This window comes from Pogoniulus pusillus, chromosome 14, assembly GCF_015220805.1.
Source record: "Pogoniulus pusillus isolate bPogPus1 chromosome 14, bPogPus1.pri, whole genome shotgun sequence".
NCBI lineage: Eukaryota > Metazoa > Chordata > Aves > Piciformes > Lybiidae > Pogoniulus > Pogoniulus pusillus.
Window position 1 is genome coordinate 16,778,402 of NC_087277.1, and position 22,073 is coordinate 16,800,474.

General features: G+C 37.5%; 1 protein-coding gene across 1 annotated transcript in view; it reads right to left on the reverse strand.

Annotated features, from left to right (window-relative positions):
- Positions 1-1,012: 1,012 nt before the first annotated feature.
- AGO2 (argonaute RISC catalytic component 2) overlaps positions 1,013-22,073 on the reverse strand; it is a 52,843-nt gene continuing 31,782 nt past the window's right edge. The window contains exons 9-19 of the mRNA XM_064154363.1: positions 21,876-21,995; positions 21,436-21,558; positions 19,568-19,701; positions 17,296-17,480; positions 15,248-15,407; positions 13,277-13,367; positions 11,859-12,053; positions 10,079-10,213; positions 8,351-8,452; positions 7,364-7,563; positions 1,013-7,042 (exon numbers count right to left, since the gene is read on the reverse strand). Coding sequence (XP_064010433.1) covers positions 6,934-7,042; positions 7,364-7,563; positions 8,351-8,452; positions 10,079-10,213; positions 11,859-12,053; positions 13,277-13,367; positions 15,248-15,407; positions 17,296-17,480; positions 19,568-19,701; positions 21,436-21,558; positions 21,876-21,995 — 1,554 coding nt within the window. The 3' untranslated portion in view covers positions 1,013-6,933. The remainder of the gene's footprint in view (positions 7,043-7,363; positions 7,564-8,350; positions 8,453-10,078; positions 10,214-11,858; positions 12,054-13,276; positions 13,368-15,247; positions 15,408-17,295; positions 17,481-19,567; positions 19,702-21,435; positions 21,559-21,875; positions 21,996-22,073) is intronic.

Here is a 22,073-nt window from a genome sequence, read left to right on the forward strand (position 1 = left end):
TCAAAATCTATTTCAAGCACCTTCATGTCATTTTCAGTGAAAGCAACTATGACATTTCTCAGCCAGTAGCTAAAGCAGGAAAACATTTTTTTCTTTGATAACAGCAGACAAACTCACTCAGTGAAGGGGCAGGTTACAGAGGGAGTTGTTGCTATTGAGTTGCCCTGCACAACAGTGAACATGCCAGCCATGCAATTTGGCTCAGCATTTCAGACACCTTCTTACACTTTGCATCAGCAAGTCACATCTAGGCTTAGTAAGACAGGAGTGACAAGCAGCCATCTAAGATCACAGTATGGCACTGCTAGTTCTTCAGCAGGAAACAAAACAGTAAAAACACTGGGAGCATTTTGGCTGCTTAGTAGTAGGTTCATGTTAAAATTAATTCATCAGTGGAAGAATACTTAGGAGGTAGCTTTTAACTGCATCTGCTTGGTAACTAAAGAGTATTACAAAACCACCCATCGTAGTTATTTGGCCAAGCCTTTACATTCATATTAACACTTCAGGCAAAGAAACGACACAGATAAAGCAAGTGAAACATGAAATGAAATAAACCAGATCATATGCCACACCGAGCACACTCAACTACACACCCCCTCACCCCACACCCTTTGGATTAAAACCATCTCAGAGGAACGCATCTTTCCAGTTAGTAACCCTCGAAACAGGAGCCAAAACTGTTTCCCATCCTAATGGCAAACAACAGGGCTGGAGTTTGGGTCTCTTCTGTTCGACAGTTACAGAAGTAAAAGGCCCTTACTGATGGACAGAAGGTTGATGGCTTTCTCTCATGGGCAGAGATGCGACACTGTCACTTTGTTCAGAGCACTAAAATATCTACAGTGCTCAACAATCTCCCACACCCATGAAGGGACAGAGAGTAAAACACCGTAAGTTAGATCCCAAATCCCTCTTCCATCCCTAATTCTGCCACGCAGACTAGCTCTTCTTCACCTGACACAAGCACCAGATGCTGGAACAATCAAGGAAAACATGTGACAGCTACAGCTGATAGTCCAGATATTGATGTTATTAGTCATGTAACACTGATATCAAAGATTGGCACTCGAACACTACACAGACAAGCACACTGCTAGCTTAGGAACTGTCTGTCTTTACAACATGGAAGAAATGTGCATAGAGGAGAGAAGAAAGAAATGTTTTATAAATACAGATAAATCCTACATATTTCCACTGTAATAAAGCAACTGTGCCCTTGGATTCATACCATAATGCAATCACAAAGTATAGCAATGTTTAAAACCAAAGCTCCTATCTCAACACTGTAAAATATGACAGTATTCCTGAAAATATATCAACAAAGAATGGCATCCACAGAACTTCAGTACTTGCTATACATAACACTATTTACAGTATTTTTAAACACCTACAGCAGATGCAAAAAGTCTTACAGTAAAAAGGGAATTTAAAAGAAAACAATCAGTGCAATTACCTTCTAATTGAAGTTTTCCTTAGAAAAGATTGCATGTATGCATCAAGAGACATGTTGCTAAATGTCACATGAAAGTGAAAAATAAAGAAGCACTGTTGTGCATTAGAAATGGAGAAAGCCACACTGGCATGACAAATACAGAAAGAGACGTTACTGTAGGACAAGACTATTAAAAAGCAGAGGAAAAGTGATTTTATTACACTGATACTGAGTGTGAACATTTTTACATTCCTTTATTCAACGTGTGAAAGATCTCTTAGGAAAAAAAACAAAACAAAACAAAACCCAAACAACAAGAAACCCCCCCCAAACAAAGAAAGAAACCCACCATGCAAAACTAAACCAGCCTCTTATGGGTTAGTGATGCCACCAGAGATGTTTACTGGATTACATCAAGAGGCAAGGATGTCCATCTAAATTGCCAAGGTCTCAGTCCTGCAGGTCTAGCACTTAAATCTTGAAAAATCTTGACCTGCAGAACCAACCTCTTCTGACTTCAAAATACCAACATTCTCCCTCAAAAAGAAACAATCTGCACATACACTAATAAGACTACAACAATGCACTAAAGCTGGCAGGGGGATGTTAAAGCAGACATTGCCACTATCCTTGTTCTCTGTTAAGAGACACACTGGCATTGCAGTTTCTCCAGGCAAGACAAACGGGACCACTGTATCTGAGGTATGTGCTGCTGTGGCAGACAGCATTGGCAGACAGCATTGGCAGCAACGCACAAAGCCCTCCAGATTGCAACCTTCCATTTCAAAGAAAATCTTTGTGCACACGTGCATAATTTAGGTAAGTTTCAGAAGCATCTTAACTCAATAAGAAACTACACTCTCTTCAGAAAGTAATCTTGGCACACAAAAACATAAACCCCCACACCTACATTTTGACAGGTGAAACAAAATGATCATGGAAATCTTCTCCCTTGTCTTAGTAATAAAAATGATCCACTGACATGCAAACAAGACTGAAGTTGAAAACGGACAAAGGCTTCAGGAGTTATTGATAAGAGTCAGAATTAAAGCTAAAAGTTTACAACACTGTCTGGGGCCTGAATGAGGATCACAAGTAGTTAAGGATTTCTTGTTTTAAGCAAAAGCTTCCTGTGAATTTTTCATGCCAACTCCAGCAGATTAAGACACAGCCCTCTTCCCTAACAGCAGGGCTAAACATCACACTCACACCAAACCTGACAGATGAGAAACAAGGGAATTCATGTCAAATTTCCCTGAACGTGGAAGATCACTGACTCTAACTCAACAAGGTATATACAGTTGCTGAAAACTCGAAAATAAGCCAAGCCAAAACAAGGAGTTCTGAATGAAAACACGGGATCTCTCTACATCAGTGCATACATACAGAGAATGTTAACATTGCATAGAGCTATCCTGAATGCCAAACTCATGTAAGGCAGAGACAAGTCCACCTACTTCCAACATTTCCCAATAGCATGCTTCCTCCAAATGAGCAAGTCCCCTCTTTCCTGGTTACTAGAAGAGGTGGAGTGGATGCTTTATTCTATTCAGCCACTGGAGCAGAAATTTCCAAAACCAAGCAAACCCAATTATTGCATCAGATTTGGTATGTTAAAAGAAAAAAAAACAAAGAAAAAAAAAACAGCAGAAAAAATTCCACAACTTCAAAGTATTCTATCTTCGCCAATATAATTTTTCATGTCCCTACAGGAGCATTCTGCATTTGCTGCTGCCAGTTTCTGGGGGGGTTGCTACAGAACCATGAGCTTTGGTAGGGTTCAGTGGAGATGTCTGGTCTGGTCCCCTGGCCAAAGGAGGTAAAGTGAATCAAGACTGCACAGGCACCTGTCAAGCCAGGTTTGAGTCTCTCTGAAGACAGAGATTCTAAAACTTACTTCAGTTTTTGAATGTTTCACTAGTGTTACCATTTTTATGCCAAAAGCCCAAACAAAAACACCAAACAAACAAAACCCCACACAAAACACCAGTGAAAACCAATCCATAGTAGACAATTTACTAATATCAGTTCATCTCTCAAGCATGATCCTTTAAAGCAAAATTAACACTGTAGCATTGGCAGTGGTCAGTTTTGTCCATCACACTGCTAACATCTGCAATAGGAGTAAGGTATTTTTGTCACCAGGTTTCAATTACTGTAAGTTTTGAGACTGATAAGCACCAGGACAACTGACACCGATGGCTGAAATCAAGCAGATTTCACTGCAAGGTACTGAACAGAGAGCAAGAGGAAAGCAGGGATGAAGTCCTGCCCCAAGATGGTTTGCAATGGGAGCCACACAACTCCTTTGCAGGGGCTGAAAAAGCAAGTAAGTGCCAGAGGGTAACGCACATTTGGTTATTGCTGACCTGAGCTGCATAGTGATTCAGTGGTTGAAACTGCCTAGCTCAACTGTGACTTCAACAGCAGGAAGGTGTATGTGAGATAGAGACATCTTGAGCTTTGTGTTTACCTGAGATATTGCTGTTCTTACAAGACATGTAGGAGGTAAGAAAAAAATCTCTCAGAGTAGGTTTTAGGTGTTCGGGTTTTTTTGGACAGAAGATATATCTGAATATGGAATTTATTCCCATAAAGATAGCTGCTGCACTTACAGCACACTGTACTTTTCAAAGCATATACTTAAATCCTTTTTTTTTAAGAAAAAATGTTTGAAATTATTCACCAATTCACCAATTGTAGGGGTGTGCAGGCAGGGAAAAGGCAAGGGAAAAAACAAGACAGATTTACCAGCATCGGAGGCTTAATATGATCTGTAAAAGGTGAGCATGTCTCTAACCTGAAATACATCTAACCATCCCAAGTTCTTCATACTCAGGGAAGGGAAGCTACACAAAATTGCCGTTCATCTGATACACAAACAGCTACTCTCAGATTAAGAGTCTGCCAAACAACTCCCTATTCTCACGAAACAGAGCTTCCATGACTATTGCAGCCCAAAGCACACATCCTAAGTAGAATGCAGTGAACTCCCAGTCTGCTTCAGAAATAAGATTTGAAGTCAAGACAGATTCTGCCCCCCTCACCCTATGTGACCACCAAAATCATTTACTCCAGATGCGCACCAAGAGGAAAGCGGAGGATGGATTTCACATCCAAGAGGTCTCTGAGTAACAAAAAAGAAAATAAACTAAATGGCATCATAAACTGTTGATTTTTTCTTATTTGTTACATCATATAAAAAAATAATTCTCATATAAAACTCTGCCAAATTAAAATCTTCACTGAAATACGTAATCTCTCAAGCAAAGCACAGAGAAGTGCAACATACCCACCATGGAACAGTTTTGCAGTTTAGCAGTACTTTACGAGAGGTATGTACAGCCTGGCTGGAACACAGAAAGACAATACAACTTGGAATTTGCTTTCTGCTACACCAGCAGCATTTAAAGTCTGGATTTACATAACTATGACCAAGAAAACCTGACCAGACAGCCTAATCACCAAATTAGAATGCTACAAATACAATTACTCTATTAATAGGTTTTACATTGTTATTTCACCTGAACAACACTGACAACCAACACACTGATACAAGATGAAGATCTGAACTTGAACAAAATTATGTACCTAAAACTCTTAATGCAGCAAAGGTTGGGCATTTTCTAGCTTATTCCACAGCAGTCGGCTACAGTCTATCCGCTGTACGGCACAGACCTCTGTAGTGGGTAAAGCTATTTGCCCGTCTCAGTGGCTAGAGGTAAATGTATTCAAAACAGTGACTGAGCATCTGCTAAAAGAAAATGAGAAAGATGGAGCAAAATGCATCAGTGGAAGAGAATGACATTTTAAAAGCCTGCCTCTTAGCATGTTATTTCAGTTAAACTACTAAAAAAATAAAATCAAGTCAGCATAAACAAGTTTCCTGGGCTGTTTCCATTTTCTTCTAAACCTGCATGTGGCATTGTAATTAGTGCAATGGTTTATATATGTATTATGTTTTTTATGAACCCAGTGTGCAAACTAACAGAAACATTTGTCTAATAATTATCAGTTTTAATTAATGCTTCTCCTAAGAGAATGGCAAAACTCTCACATTTACTATTGACCTTATGCATAATGAAGAGAGTTTCACCTCCCTTCATAAGTAAACTTCAGTTTCCTAAAGATTTATCTTTACTGCATAGATTCTCTGACTTTTGTCTAAGTTACAGTGAGCCATTCTCCTCTATTAGAGCTCCTGCTTCATCAATATTCAACATATAAATAAAAAACAATTGTTTTGTGCTTGAATGAACATAGAATGTTGGTCTTGTGTGCGTCTCTGAACTGGACAGATCAAACCTGCGATGCTGCGTGCATGCTTCAAGAGCCTTTCTACAAAGGACGAGCCATACAATATGCACTGTAGGTATTTCTGACTGCTCACAAAGTCAATTGCATATTTTTGCATCTGAAAAAATGTCCCCACAGTAAGGTTTTAGTTTCTAAATCCAAAGCATTCTTGATATGTTATCAGAATTATAATGAGCACTCCTTAGTAGATAAAAATAAATAATAGCATCTAGTCTATCGCATTAATACTGTGAAACATATATAAAATTTACATTAACTCAAACAACAGTGAAAAAGGATTGTACTGTATTTATCACCACAGACCCGTATTCTTTAGAGACTTTGGAAAGTAACTGTCACAGTCCTGTATGACAAATTCTAAAGTTAGCTGTCAGAATGATTTTTTTTTTAATTCTTTCAATTTTTTTTTTCCTAAATGGCAGAAGGTTTTTTTTTTTTTTTTTGCCAATCTAATTAAACCTATTAAAAGCTTAGGTACAAGTTTTTAAAATTCTTCTTTAGTTTATGAAAAACATTTTCAAATGCAGCACAATAAAAAACATTCAAGAACAAGCTTCAGAAAATACATTTGCCCTTAGATACACAGAGGATAAACTCTGTTAAGACAGCTGGAAACCAGAATTTTGTCACTTCTCTTTTGAAAAATAAAAATTAAATGCATCTAGAATCATCACGGCTTCATAAATAGTCAGAAAATATTTTGCTTTCCTTTGTATTAAAAGCTAATTCACAGCGTTTTAGTCCATCAAATTTTAGTATGAGTTAGATCTTTCCAAATCATGAAAAGCAATTCAATGAATAGGAAACTAAATGAGTTCTGTGAGTTGGGTTGGGGTTTTTTGTTTGGTTCGGTTTTTGTTTGGTTTTTTTTCCCCTAAGCCCTGAGATCACAGCTCTTGATTTAATTATAAAATATGGGTCTGTTTTATACCAAGGAGCTTAAGAGATTTTTGGCAAACCACATTTCCAACAATAGCGGGATTTGGTACAAGAATGCAGTTCATAAGCAAGTCTGAAATTCTGGACGGAAGGCTTTTTTTGCAAATGGGAAAGAAAAAAAATTAAGATGCATCACTCATTGGTGGCTGTCACTGTAGCTTGGGCAACTGTTGGTCTAAGTGCAGCTGGTCTGATGTGAATCCAACTTCCAATTGTACTGAGTCGCTAAACATTAAAACATGTCAAGCAAAGTACATAGTGCGCAATGTGTCCTGATGAACTTGAACTGCTTTAGCAAGTGCTTGATGATCTCTGCCATTACTCTGACCAGATGTGTGGCTTCCTTCAGCACTGCAAGATAAGAGACATGGGGGAAAAGAAAACAAAGGTTGGGGGAAGGGAGAAAAGAAATCATAATTTAATCTGACTCTCCTTGCTTCATTCACCTCTTTTGAACAGAATGGTCAAAAGTTCATGACCCTTAAAAACACCACTGGAATTCTGAATCAGAATAAAAACACAGAAGCAGATCTGCTTTCTACACAACACTATTCTGTGCTAAACTCAAATTTACCCTTAAGCTGATAAATGAGAATATACTGACCCCCAGAATAAACAGACCCAATTCCTTTCGGCTTCGATTCTGCAATAATTCAAAGTGATGCCACTCACCTATCATGCTCTTTATCCACCAGATGATACCTGGCTCTGAAGGCAACCAGGTGTGCATAATATGCTGGTGCTGGAATGGAAACGGAACGCGTACAACGTACATATGTATGACACAGCTGGTAAGTAAGAATCTGCAGTTCATCTGAAGAGAAACGATTGTCATCCCAGAGGACATGGTAATGAGAAGGTCTGCTTGTTCCCTGAAGGCAGATCACACAGGACATCAGCATTTCCAAATCATCTCTTTAAACTTCCACCTCTGCAACTGAGCTGCAGTATAAACCAACCTCATCCTCAAAACCCACCAGTGAGCAGTTCTACATAGTCAGTAAATGTTACTTTGAAGAAGGCAAACAGCCTCCTCCCTCCTTGCTCCCCATGTAATTAATGCCTTTGCATTTTAGATAGGACTGCATTTTCTAGAATTCCATTCCTGTTACTGAAAGTAAATGGTCTTACTGAAATGCACTTTTCTCTTCTGAAACTCAGAGCTGAAAAAATGCCATTGCATAATGTAGCTTTAGGCAAAACATTAATACTTCACATGAATCTAACTTGTGTCCCTATCGAATATGCGTTTTTCAGAGTACCACAACTTTAATTTTCAGTATTGCCGTTGTTTAATAGCTTCTGTTTCTAACTGGTATGAAGAAATCACAGGAAAATAAGAAGCTACAGTGTGCCACCTAAATGTATTAGTTGTTTTGTAGGAACAGAAAGAGGCAGCCACGTAAAACAGTCCAACTACATTGCAACCATTCAAAGCAGTACACAGACCAAAGAGAAGCACAATAAATAAAATGCACAAGGTGTGCTTCATTCCCTCTTTTAGATTTTAAGAATGACAGAAGAGCGCTGTGGATGGCACAGCTGAAAAGCTGAAATATACAGATAAATGATAAAGTTTGTCTCTGGCACAAACGAAAAGGGAGAACCCAACAGCCAGCGTTATCTGTGAAAGTCACCATCCCACACAACGTGCTGTACCTGAATACCAGCATGACTACACAGGTAAAAGTCAAACTCAGATGGATGGGTGATTTTTGTGTCCACTGTGGTGCCAGCCGGAATGTTACCACTTTTTCCAACCTGTGTGAACAGAAAATGCAAATACAGTAAGGTGCACAGAGTTATTTCTTTTCAACGGTATGGCTAAGGGGAAAAATGACACAAGGAGAAAAAAATACATAAAAAGCAGAAAGTCAAGAATTAATAAAACTTAAATTCTGCTCATCTGGAAATCTGGGATGTCTCTACTACAAAGGTGGAAGGGGGAAAAAAATCACACCACCATTAACAACAAAAAAACTTCCAAAACACCAAAATCTTTGTGGAAGTTACCTACCAATATTAAGTTTTTTGATTAATGTAAAAAGAATTTCCCACAACTGATTTGTCAAATTCTTTTCCCCTTTCCATACATGGACTGGTGACTCCTTTGTAACTTTCTTTGCTTATACTTTAAAGATGGAAATCCATAGTTTTGAGACAGGCCTCTTCTTCCCTCACACTTTACTTCAAAGCTGAAGGTAAAAATACTCTTAATTTCAAAACAATTTAACAACTGTAATCATAGCATGTTAATCAATACAAAACCCATGTTCCTGTCAGCATTAAAAGTTATTAGTTATTGCCTTGAAGCCCGGAACATGAAACCCGACCTGTGAACAAAGGTTTGCCATTAGGAACTCTTCATTTACAGTAGTGACTCTACCCTAGACTTGGGAAGTCTCTTCTCCACCCAGAAAAACCACAGAATGTCAGGGGCTGGAAGAAACCTTGAAAGATCATCTAGTCCAATCACCCTGACAGAGTGGGGTCACCAGATCACACAGGAATGCATCCAAAGAAAACTCAACAATCCCCCAGGGCAGCCTGTTCCAGTGTTCTGTCACCTTCACAGTGAAAAAATTCCTCCTCGTGTTTACATGAAAAATTCTATGCCTCAACTTCCACCCATTGCCCCTTGTCCTGTCATTTGGCATCACTGAGAAGAGCCTGGCTCCATTCTCCTGGGAAAGGAACCAAAGTAACCAAAAACAGAATCAAATAGGTCACACAGATACAATAAAAACTAGGAAATGCTCACAAAACCACGCGAGATTTTCACTATTACAAGTAATATCTTGTGACACTTGATATGCCCAGGCCAAGCTCCACATCTAAGACATCGGACATCTAAGATATCTTAAAAGGTAATGATAATAGAAAACAAAGTATTCTCAAAGTATAGGGCTCACCTTTAACAACTTCAGTGTCTGCTGTGTAGGTGTTTCAGTTTCTGCTGGTAACCCGAGTCAATCCATTGACAACCAAACCAATGAACTTACATTGTGCCTTAAGAAGTGCGGGGTACACTTAACAGAACTCCATTTATAACCAAGAGTGCCTGAAGCAATTGTTCAGATTTTACATCTACATTACAGACCCTACACTACTCCTATCAATCTCAACCCTTGAGGACCTTGAGACAGTAAAAAAGGAAAAAAAAAAAGAAATGAAACCTGAAATTTTGTTGAAAGGCATAATGCTTCATAAAGGTTCTTGCCAGTTTATTATATGGGACTTAAAAAGCAAGTATTCCTTTGCAGATGGAAAGATCTCACTCAGTGTTAAGTAGTTCTCCAAACAAGTCTCTTACTGCCTAAATGAGCAGTAAACAATGGGTTAACTTGGCTGCCTGATGGACACTTGCCAGTCACAATTAGAACATACCCGTTCATTTTTATCTGTACAGAAGAGTCTGGTGTGGTGCCTTTTCTGAACAACTATAAATGTGATTCCAGGCTGGTAATCCTTCTCTAGTTTAATGCATGCTTCTCTGATAGCCAGCAGTTCATGATGGAGAACCTGAATCATAAACAAAAAGATGTATGATAAATACAAAAGACAACTATCTTGCAGATTGTTCTAAAATTTATCATAGCCCTTCTTGCACTGTCACTCAGAATAATGAGATGTCAAAGCATGCAGTGTCAAACTCCTGTTTCATCACTTAATGAGAACAGATTAGATCACCACTTCTCTGAGCCAGGTGAGAGCTGGTTTCATCTTCACTCACCTGCAAGCATGAGGGCTTAGACTAATAAGCTGTATGTAAAAATCTTTTTAATTGCCAAATACAAATGAGCACTTAATTAGGCTGCTGAATATAAAACAGCCTAATTTTATTTCAGAACTAGTACAAGGGATAAAACCCAGAATTACTCAACCAGCTTTGTTGAGTCTCATGCAAGACTACAGGTATCAAGAAAAAAGAAATGCAGTAAAATGGAAAGCAACAATTTTGGTTTTAGGTTAATTATAAACTAAAAATTTAGAAAAAGTGACATAATAGGGGAAAAAATAAAAATCAAAATTCCATGCAAAGATTATTTCACTAGTTCAAGTGTATTAAGTGATCTTCACTCCCTTCCCTCGGATTTTGAGAAGAGGACTAAACTATGCCTTTTAATTTACATATAAAAATATCAGAGAGTATATAAATATATTTAAAATACATGGAAAAACATTTCATAAGATATGGTACTTGTAAGCAAACAAAATAATACAAGAAAGTACTTGTTCAATTTTATTGGAAATTATTTAGAAGGGATAGTGTGAAAACACAGCATCTATTAATCCTGGGTAAATAAAAGGCTGGAAAATAAGCTTGTTTTTTACTTCCTGTCCAAAATTTATGTGATGCACTTAGGCTAATGTATCTTGAGTAGGTTGTACATGCTGACCTCGACTTCTGTGCTAAAACTATACTTTATCATTTCTAATTTTGTGAAGAAGTATTTTAAAGGAAAAGTATTAAGGAAAAGCTACTCAAAAATATGGTAACACTTTCCATGTTCTGCCTGGTTAGAACTACACAGATTTATTGAGGGAGTATTTGCTGAGGATATATTTCCTTTCCTAACTCTGTAATTCCAAGTAAATAAGACCCACATTACTGCCCTGTTATAGTTAAGACTAGTGTCTTAATTGCAAATTATGAATGAAATTTCCTAGAAGATTCAGATAACTCAGAGGGATGGAGTGTACTCTCAAAAGGGCTGAACAGGATGTAAGGTGTTTATACCATTCTATTGGTCTAAAAAAAATCCCTATATAATCTGAAGCACATCTTTTTCTGGGCTCTCCTCTTGTTTCCTTTTCCCTGTTTCTCTCCCTCTGACCTTGCTTTATTGTCCTCCTCACCATTGTTTGGGTTATTGGTAAGAACACTGACTGGGAGCAGGGAGAGATATCATTGTGTTAGCTGGCAGCAGCCCCTGGGCTTTGTCCAGAGGGGTGTCCAGGGCCATTGTCCAGTTGTATATGTATATATGTTTTTGTATATGTTTATTACCTTTTATATTTAGTCTGCTTTTGTAAATAACAATTTCATTTTACTCCCAAATTCTGAGTAAGTGTGGTAATATACCTTTGGAAGAGGTAAATTCTATATGGTGCAAAACCACAACACTACCAGAAAACTAAATAATCAAAACCTCAAAAATATTACCTGTTGAAACTGCCCTTCAGAAACACCATCTCTATAGAATATTATACGAGTTGGTTTAAATCTTGTTGACTTGTAGAACTGAATTAGCAACTCTCTGACCATGGCAGCTAAATCTTGGATGATTTCTTGGCGGTGCTGCTGGACCCGAACTGTGGCACAGTAACGATTAGGATGAGCATCCATGCTTCCTACAACCTGTTGAAAAAACGTTTAGCACCCAATCAAGCTTAAAAGCATTTTAGTAACAGTATTTCGCAAATATAATTACAACACCTTTTTTAATAGCATTTTGTAAACTAAGGAGTTAACCTAGCAAAGATTCAGTAAAAATCACAATGTGCTTGGAAAGAGCTTTAAGTTTAGCCTACTTATGGTAACATGCAAATGAAACCTTAATTTAAATCTAAAAGACTGATTTCCTCTTTGCACCTACATACACTCAAAAAAAACCCCACCCAAATCCCCAAAAAACAATTTGGAGCACTCATGCCATGAAACCATTGATTTAGTTCGGACTAGACCATAGATATTTGAACTCTGGTAGACTGAGTTCCTTTCTGGGACACTGTGAATGAATTAAAAAAACTGAAACAGTGAGAGATCAGAAATATCCACACCAGACATCACTTGATGTCAAGGGAAGGGATATTTTTGTTTATGAAACAGAAGAAGTAAAACAGTGGTGTGGGACCTGAGAATAAATAGACACACAAAAAAATCATTAAAATTAATTTTAAAAACCCCAAACCACAAAACCAACCAACCAAAAAAACCCACAAAACAAAAACCACTAACCAAACCAAAATCAAGCAGTTCTCCCACCTAATTTTCCCCTGACACACATATGTAATTTTCTAACCCAGATATTTATTTATCTCCACAAGTTAAGATACTGCACATACTGCCACTGTAGGTCTCCATTATTAAATAAGCCAGAGCAACTATTACAGGTGTTTGACATAATTAAAATCTAAGACCATTGCCCATATTTAATCAAATGTACAGATTACTGTACATTTTGTCATGTCAGCAAACTTGAATCCCCCCCACACCAAAAAAATCACAACACAGCCAGCCTAGATCCCTATTAGCAATGGATAAACTCTTAACAGTTTTTAATTCTGAAAAATATTTAAGCATGCATCAGCTTATTACAGGTTGCTGATAAACATCAGCTAACAGAAAATCTCTGTGTATCAGCAGCTCAGGCATTTTGCAAGCTAATTAAACACATTTCAGTAATTAGTATCGGAGCAAGTTATCCAAAATTTCATTAGATTCCTGCAGAAAAACCACATTTTAATACTAACAGTAAGCAATCAGAAGAAATGAACCACAAAAGAACTTAAAGTAGTAAGACGCATTAGAGCCATAAAGCAAGAGAGAGCAGGGGCTAAAGACCATCACAATTTACTCACTGCAGCAATGGAAGGTTTTTTTCCATCTCCAGCTGGTGGATGAGTTACATCTGCACCAAGGAATATGACAGGCTGTTGAAATACTGGTGGTCTGATAGACAGAAAACAAGGATTATGCTTAATAAAGCACATTGTAAGTCAAATTAATATCACTATATACTCTTACAGTGAATTAATCAACAGTGTTAACTTGATCAGCTTGCCACTTGTATTGTGACAGTAATGAGAAGTCCTAATTAGTATTCTCATACTAGAATACTTCAGCATGCTTTCAAAGCAGAGCTAATTAGTACTTTTCATTAAAAATGAGTTTAAAAAAAGCATTTCTTTAAACTTGAAGAAAAGTAGCCTTTATTAATTAGACCATATTGATAGTAGAAGTTGATTATTTCTCAGCACCAAATAGCATCTGAGAAAATTAAAGGATTGTGCACGTATCTAGATGCTATGATTTTGCTTCTGAACGGAAAACCAGTACTGTTAAGAAAGAACCAAAAGCATGGCTACCACAAGTATTGTTTTTAAAAGTAGATTTTTTTTTTAAACTGTGCTTCAGAATTTTTAAGACACCTGTAAGCTAAGATACTAACCCACTGCAGCAAGATTATAACACCAAAGCAATACATGGGCAGTTTTATTAATTTTAAACAGGAAATCTTAGGCCACCAGATTTTTTTTCATGTGGATGTGTGTAGGAATGCTTATATAGATATATTCAGCAGTTTTCAGACCTCATCTAAAATGGAATTTGAAAGTAATTACAGCAAGGTTACTCACAAGGTAATTATACACATAAGAAGCTGTTCTATGCAAAACCTCTCAACCAAAAGAAAATAATAATTAAAGGGTTCTCTTTTAAATACTCCAAACCTAGACTTTTCTGTAATGCCTAGGTGTTGCATGTAGTTGTTCCGTTTTGTTTTTCCTTTCACTCAATTCCATTTTTGTGAATGCATAATTTACTGGGGTAATGAGCAGGACTTCACTTTCAGGCTATGTTACTGTTGTCAACACACACCACTTAACAGAGACCTCATGTTTGTGAAACCAGCATAAAACTACTTATATGGTGTGTGTACTTTTGTTTCTACAGCAGTATCTTTAACTCCTTTTGAAAACCAAAACAACCCAAACACAACAACAACAAAAACAACCACCCAGTGCCTTTTTGAAATGCATGCTCTGTAATATGGTTTTAGTTGCTTTAATAGGTGTCTCCAACAAGGCTGAATAATTCAATAAATAGAATTTAACAAGATACACAAGCTATATAACCCTTCTGATAATGTGTTCTTTTTTTCCTTAAGTACTTTGTTAGATTTTCAGCATCTGCCCTCTAACCTAAATAGGACAGAACAAAAATTGCTTATCTGCGCAAAACAGAATGTTGACTTCTTTGAAACAGGCTCCCAAGAATAATGTGGCAGGTAACTCCCTGAGCCCTTTCTACAACTTCAAATTCAATGGTTGTAAAAATGCCATCATTTTACTGATGTAGAAACCCAGTTGTTGATTTTGATTAAAGTGACTTTAGGTACCTCTACGCAAGCCTTTTCTGTCCTGCACAGGTAAGAAAAAACAAGCTTTATTTTGTAATTTTTTCTATTAGAATACCTTATCACTGACTTTTCAATTTAGAAAATTTGCTTTAAGATGATACACAAACCAAATTTAGTCCTTGACAGCAGTCACTCCTTATTTACAAATAAGATTTTTTTTCACTCGCCCTGAACTATAAAACACAGAGCTTACATCAGGTACAGAAATCAATACTATCAATGTAACTTTGCAGAATATAGTCACAGTATAAGTAAAAATTATCAATGTAATACTACTAAGAAACCATGAAGTAAACTAGACTTGGAAACCAGTTAAAGAGTTTTCTGCTCCCAACTTTTGCTTCCAGTTATCTTAATGTGACACATCTTCCTTCCAATAAAGTACTCTCTTTCTCTTGGAAATACAGCTTACCTTCCCTGCGGCAGTAAAATATTATTTACGCCTCCTAATTTGACATTTATTTTTAAGCAAAGGTTAGACAGCGTTTGAGGTGTTGTCCTTTGCACATTTTTCATCTGAACACATTGTGTAGCCATTCCCAGCACAGTGTCTCCAACACGCTTCACCTCCGCTGCAAAACCAAGTACAGAAAATATTTGCATGTTGTAACTAAAATCCCCTAAGTTATTTGAATTTCCTGACAATTATACCTAGATTTTTAATGAAGTGGGCAATAATCTTAAAGAAACAAGAATAAATCTAACCCCAAAACCCAACACCAGACTCCAGTAAATATCCTCCTAGTTCTGTACTGCCCCAGCTCTGAAAGCACCATAACTGGGTTCTAAATGTAACTAAAAGCACTGCTGGCTTATTTTAACTACAACTCTTTTTTTTCCAATTACATTAATTGTAATTTCAGAGCCATAATGGTTTATTACCAGCACAGAAAATGTTTTTGCTGTTACTGCTGTCTTCTTCACCACCTTTGGGACTGTATTTTCTTTTCCCAGCTAATGAAGTAGGTAACATAAATAATATTAGGATAATGAGCACTTGTCTCACTATTGAACGCTGGACTGGTAACACAAAGTCAATAGTTGTGTGCTGAGTAGTATTTAGGCAACAAATTTATTATTTCATCACTACAAATTTTTCACTGGCAAAGCAAGTGGCCAAAATTCCAAGAGAAACTCACTAAAAACTGTACTTCTCAAAAGATTAAAACCAATCCTATCACTAACAACAAAACTGAAACTTTAAAGGCTTCAAGGGAACTCTACTTTTACACTCAGGAAAAAGAGGAATTTCATCTCCCCAGGAGGCTTAGAGAAGGTGCAGCACTCCTCTTGCAAGAGGAGAGAGAAGAAGCTTTGTGAGAAGCAGATTGAGGAGAAAGGACTGTGAGTATAGAAGTGCAAGAGTGTGGAACAGAGCAGGGAGAAAACAAAGAGAGATGATTAGAGGTGACAGAAAGAATCATAACTAAAGATAATGATGAGAAAAGTAGATGAGAGTAGTACCACATACTCTCAGTGGTTAAGAGTCTCCTTTTAATGCCAAGCAGTAAAAGTGAAAATGTTGGTTTACACTGATTATGTATTGAACAAATTGGAGATGAGCCACATCCCTTGCATTCAAGGGGAGAAAAAAGAGCAGCACTATTTCATTACAGTTCTTTTTTAATCTCTCTTTTTACCTTATATATGTGAAAATCTTGGTAAAAGACAGTTAGAAAATAATTTTCTACTATATTAAATTGGTGAAAGATGGGCTAAAACATATCTGCAGCTGCTTGGTAGATTCGAGTCATCAGAAAAGAGAGTCCCTGAAGCCATGGGAGAAAATAGTGGATGGTACTTGTAACAGTCTTGCCCAAAGGAAGACCAAATTAAAACCAAAATGTGTGGTTTATCTAAAACATTGGAAGTTGTGTGTGCACCATGTAAAATGCACTACCTAGCAACGTTTCCCGAAGTCAGTTAAGGCTGCTGAGTTTTCACCTTCTATGCTCCTGCATCCTCATAAGCCAAAAGTTAAGTAACTGAAATCATAGGAAAAAATCAAGCACCAGGAATCTTCTACTTCACTCAAGTTATTTTTTGCCAAAAGGTGATGTCAATCACACAGACATTCTAGATGCTACATAGCTCTTGAGGACATTAGTTCCTCACTTAGAATTTTTAGCACAGAAATTACAGTCAGTGCATCTTAATCCCCTGCATACAATTTCATCAGTTTCACAAAAGCCCCAGTTTAGCATTCTCACTCTACATCTCAAATACTACCAATAGGAAAAAGCAATGCAAAAACACTGACGAAAATAGTTAAAAGAATTACAGTATTAATATAAGCCATCAGGCAGTACAAAGAGAATAAAATTTATTTACAGACCATTCCCTACACATACTTTATATGCTTAAACCACTATTCTTTCAAACTTTTTCATTCAGATGCGTCACAAAAAATGCATGAACTTGTAACTGAAAGACAAATGCTCACAAGTGGCACTTACTGACCATAGACTGGTGTTTTTCCTGGCAAAATGACTACAACGAGCTGCAGCCCAGTGTAAGTGTTCTTCAGGTGTCTGAACATGGGCTCAACACTGTCTGCTCCCTGCGCATATTTACAGAAGCATGGTTGCCCCTGGATTGGCATTCCTGCATCTCTGGAAATCTTCCTCAGTTGCTCTGTAAAGGACCTAAAGGATGTAAAAAAAAAAAAGAGAGAGAAAAGAAAAAATAAACAAACAACAACAAAACAACACACCACATTGCCTTCTTGGGTATAAAAAAATCCATCCTCATTTTTGTTCTTGCTTTTAATGCAACAATCTTGGCAAATGTGCAGATTTGCACAGTTCTAACACCAGGGCTTTTACCCCAATTGCATCTTTAATTCACTGTGTCCATTTAGTCACTGAAGTAAAGACAAGGAAAGAGAAATACACTGCATAAATAAAAACTTCATTTCCAAAGCAAATTCCACCCTATTTGATCTTTCTATAGCAGATACAATATAAGCTTCTTTTTGCAGAAATGGTATTTTGGATGGCCTGTTCTACCACACTTCCACGTGGTACACTAACACCACAGTGCAGGCCTGTAGAGCAGAGTACTCAGTGCTGCGGGATTAACATCCACACTTCATGCATTTCTGCAATTTTCTGTTACAGTGGTTGTAGTCTGCTGTGGTGAGCTGAACTTACATTAGTGACTGAAATACATCCTCTAGCCCAGTTTTATTCCCCAAAAATTCACATGGTACTTTCAGACTGCTTGTTGATACAGAACGTGGTGTGGCAACAGGTGACCATCAGAGGCATCACTTCAAGTATGTGCTCCTGATTCAAACTACCAAACTTGTGCAGACATACCTAGAAAAAGATTTAGTTCTTCTAAACCTACTCTTAATATTCATGACATCTAAGCAGCCCGTGAGCTTCATCTCTGCAGCTTACTGCTTCACACAGAAAACAGGTGCATTATGCTTTTTCCCTGGCACAACAGATGCTCACCACTATAAGCAGAAAGATCAGTGGCAGAACATGTAAGCCTAAAATGGCACAGGTTTTGAGCCTTTAGAAGTCCACCTGCAAGTACAGCATCTTACAGGAAAGGTTCTTTCCCTGTTCCCAAGAAGTTAAGCACGATAATTCTGAAGTCTTCCAGGGACTTCGCAGGCATTTATTCTGACAGATCTACAAGTTCCAACCTGCTCAATAACAGACAACTGGATACAGCCATATTCATAGTATGAAGGAAATGTCCTTTCATGGTAAGGACAATCTCTAATTAAGCCATCAAAGAATTTTATTTGGCGCTTATCTCTCAAAACTGACTCACCTCTGCTACATAGCTTTTCCACTACAAGGGAAAGTTCTCCGTCAGCTTAGTTCCTACCATGTACCCAGAGAGTACAAGGCCATAGCTTTACACAATGAGAAGTAAAAGCTAATATTCCTATTGTTTGCTTACCACTTGTTAGGGAAAAATTCCCAAGCTCTTTGGCAAATCATCTGAAGGAACACTGTTGTGGCAACACTGTTCTTATGAACAATCACTGCCTTGCGTTCACCTTAAAGAGCAGCTGAGTCACTTGCTAGGACAGCTCTAAGAGCTGCACTTGTCTGTGCATGAAGGAAAAGCAACTGCATACTAAAGGAGGAATTAGACAATCCATCCACACAGGCTTGCACGCTTTCCCTGATGTAAGAATTGTGTCACTTTTAACAACGATCTTTTAGCAATTACGTCCCATCCAAAGATAAGAGAAACCAAACCTGGACATTTCATTCAAATATTCCAACCCAACAAAACAGCTGGTCTTACTCATCTTACAAATACAGGCCTGTGCAAGTTGCTGTAACTCTAGAGGGTAGAAAGTTTTAGATAGAAGCCGGATTATTTTTCAAAACGTTCCTTTAAACTAAGTTCTGCATGAATAAAGTTATTGCCTATAACCAGGAAAAAAAGATGGCATACATGTTAGCTTTCACTCTGCACAAATACGCAGTCATAAACAGCTCTCATCACATAATTTCAGTCCTCTTAAACTCTGTCCTATGGCCTTACAGGTCAAAACCTAATATATAGTAAAAAATGCTTTAATTTGGAGAATTTTACGAGGCTAGCATTGAAACAATTCAAGGCAAAACAAAACAAAACTTCAAAAGCATTGTTGATGATACATTGCCATATGATAGACAATTTAACAAAATACCCTAAGTGAAATGATGATGCTTCCATACATAACAAACAAAATCATCATCTTATCAAGCACACTTACTTAAGATGAACTTCAGTGCATTGGCGCTGGGGAGCAAAGCATGCAATTGCCCAAACCTTTATTTCAATTCCAGTGTGAAACTGTTTATTCCTCATGTCCCAGACTCCTTGAACTGGTGTAGCAATTGCTTTATTCTAGAAGTGGAAAGAAAAAAATATAAACACAAAACACCAATGCAAAAAAGATTGAGTCATGCTAACAAAATTCAGTTACACTTCTACTTCCCTACGATTAGCAGGCAATTTATATTTGCACACCTTTCTGTCCTCTGTTCAAGCATCTACCTCAGAAAGATCATTCTATCACTGTAGCAAGACAGCTTGCTTGTTGGATGAAAAATAAATCTCATAAAAATAAAGCCCATATTTTCCTTTTTTATTGTTGATGGCTTATTTTCATAATATACATCAGCAACTAACAAAAAACACACATGGATAGTAAGCCAGACTCATGCATGGTGTGTAGAGTTAACAAGAGCCTACATGGTTACAGTGACTTTATAACTGCTCAGTGAACTTTCCAAGACTGACAACTTAAGTATTATTAATATTTCACACATCACTAACTAGAGGCAAATCATGGTCCAATATCATTCTCACAGCTCTCAAAAAATACTCTGATCAAAGATGCTCAGTTATTCACCTCTCATCTCTGCAACACTCTTTTCCCACCAAGCAGACATTACTGTGATGGCCTATCCATAGGATAAGGGATAGAAAATTACCAAAGTAGCTTTGGTGACCTTAATTACCTTCTCTAAAATACCTAAGGGATACTGTCTCTTGCCTTTTCCATATAGGAGCCACAGCTAAAACACATGGTTATTTTCCAGGGGACACACACACAAATTTGATCATTCATTTTGTGAAGTTTTGTCCACTAAAGACAACACCTTCCCCACTCCTCATTTGCCATCATTCACCTTCCATTAAGCTCTTGTTCCCTCTGTTCCCCTGATGCCATGAGAGCACTCTCCCCATTTAGGATCAGCAAAAACAGCTGGGTTATCTGAAGCTGTCAGTGAAGAAAGGCTGTAGCTGATCTGCCTGATTTTCCCAAAAGATCTTTAGGTATAAGACTGAAGATCCTATCCCATTGAGGGTTTATGAAGGTAATGGTCTGATTTGTGTATAGTGCCAGAGCTACCTTCAGCTGGCAATGCATGATCTAGAAGAGATTCATCAGAAATCTTCACAAATTAAGTTATCCCAGCTATCCAAGCTTTCCTCTTGTATTAAAAAAAGAAAAACCACACCCACAACAACAACAAACAAAGCAAGCTTGTTTCTCAAGTTTTTTTGGAAGACACTTCCCCAGGAAGATTATGTCAGAAGAGCCATCTGAAAAGCCATTGTAAAGAAAAAAAATGAGTAAATACTCCAACAAGAAGAGAAGGGTCTAAAGAAAAAAAATGCCAATAAACATTATATCTTAAGAGAGTTGTCCTAAACACAGCTGCTCCACTCAGAACACTCAAACCCAAGCAGGTCAGGAAGACTTCAGAATTAAGGGAGTAAAATATAAACACCAATAATTCAAATAGTCTTTGCTCTTCTCTATACACATAGATTTGAGTTACTATTTGCAAATTTCTTCTTACAACACTCAATAAAACAGACTGAAGGAATACGCACACATTTTTATCTGAAGTTTACATAAACATATTTTTAACTTAGCTTTACTTTCAGAAATAAAACAATTGAGAGAGATGCAAAATAACATTTACGTTTACATCATTTCAAAACTTGTACTTCAGTTTTAAACATTGCATCTACGGTGACTTATTCCTAATGCATCCAGCACTATAACAACCATATTTCAGAAGATAACACAGATATCAAAGACTGTAAAGTATCTGTCCAACCTACCCTGCCTCCATAGAGGATTGAAGGAGGCTGTAGAACTCTACCAGTCACATCTGTCATTTCATCTTTGACCATGATTCCAAACTCACGAACATAAGGGTCAGTGTTAAAACTTGCACTCCGCATCTGAAAGTAAGAGGAATTGGGTATTTGTTGCAGAACAGAAGCATTTTTGAGATCTAAAACCCTCAGAGATAAATTGTCTTTGGGCACATACCCTTACACTATGTGTGATGCCACACATCTAGAACCTCTGCCAATTCCACTTAGATATTTCCAAATTTGAAATAAAGCATCAGTAAAATCCTTCTTGAAACCCACCTAGTGGAGAAAGGCTTACAAAAACAAGTGCATAACGTGCACAAACTATTCAGTATCTGCTGATGACAACAGAAATATTAAGCCTATTACTGCACTTAACCTATCTTTGCAAGACCACTCACCAATTTGCTAATCTCTTCTTGACGATCGGGTGCTGATCTGGCTGTTGCTCGAATCATAGTGGAAGTTTGATTGTCAGTGAGTTTCTTTATGCATCTTTGTCCTGCCACTATGTTGCACACCTAAAATATCCCCACACAAAGGAAGATAAAGAACAAAATGCAATTGGTGTTTGTTTCCTGATTTGTTTTCCGCACTAC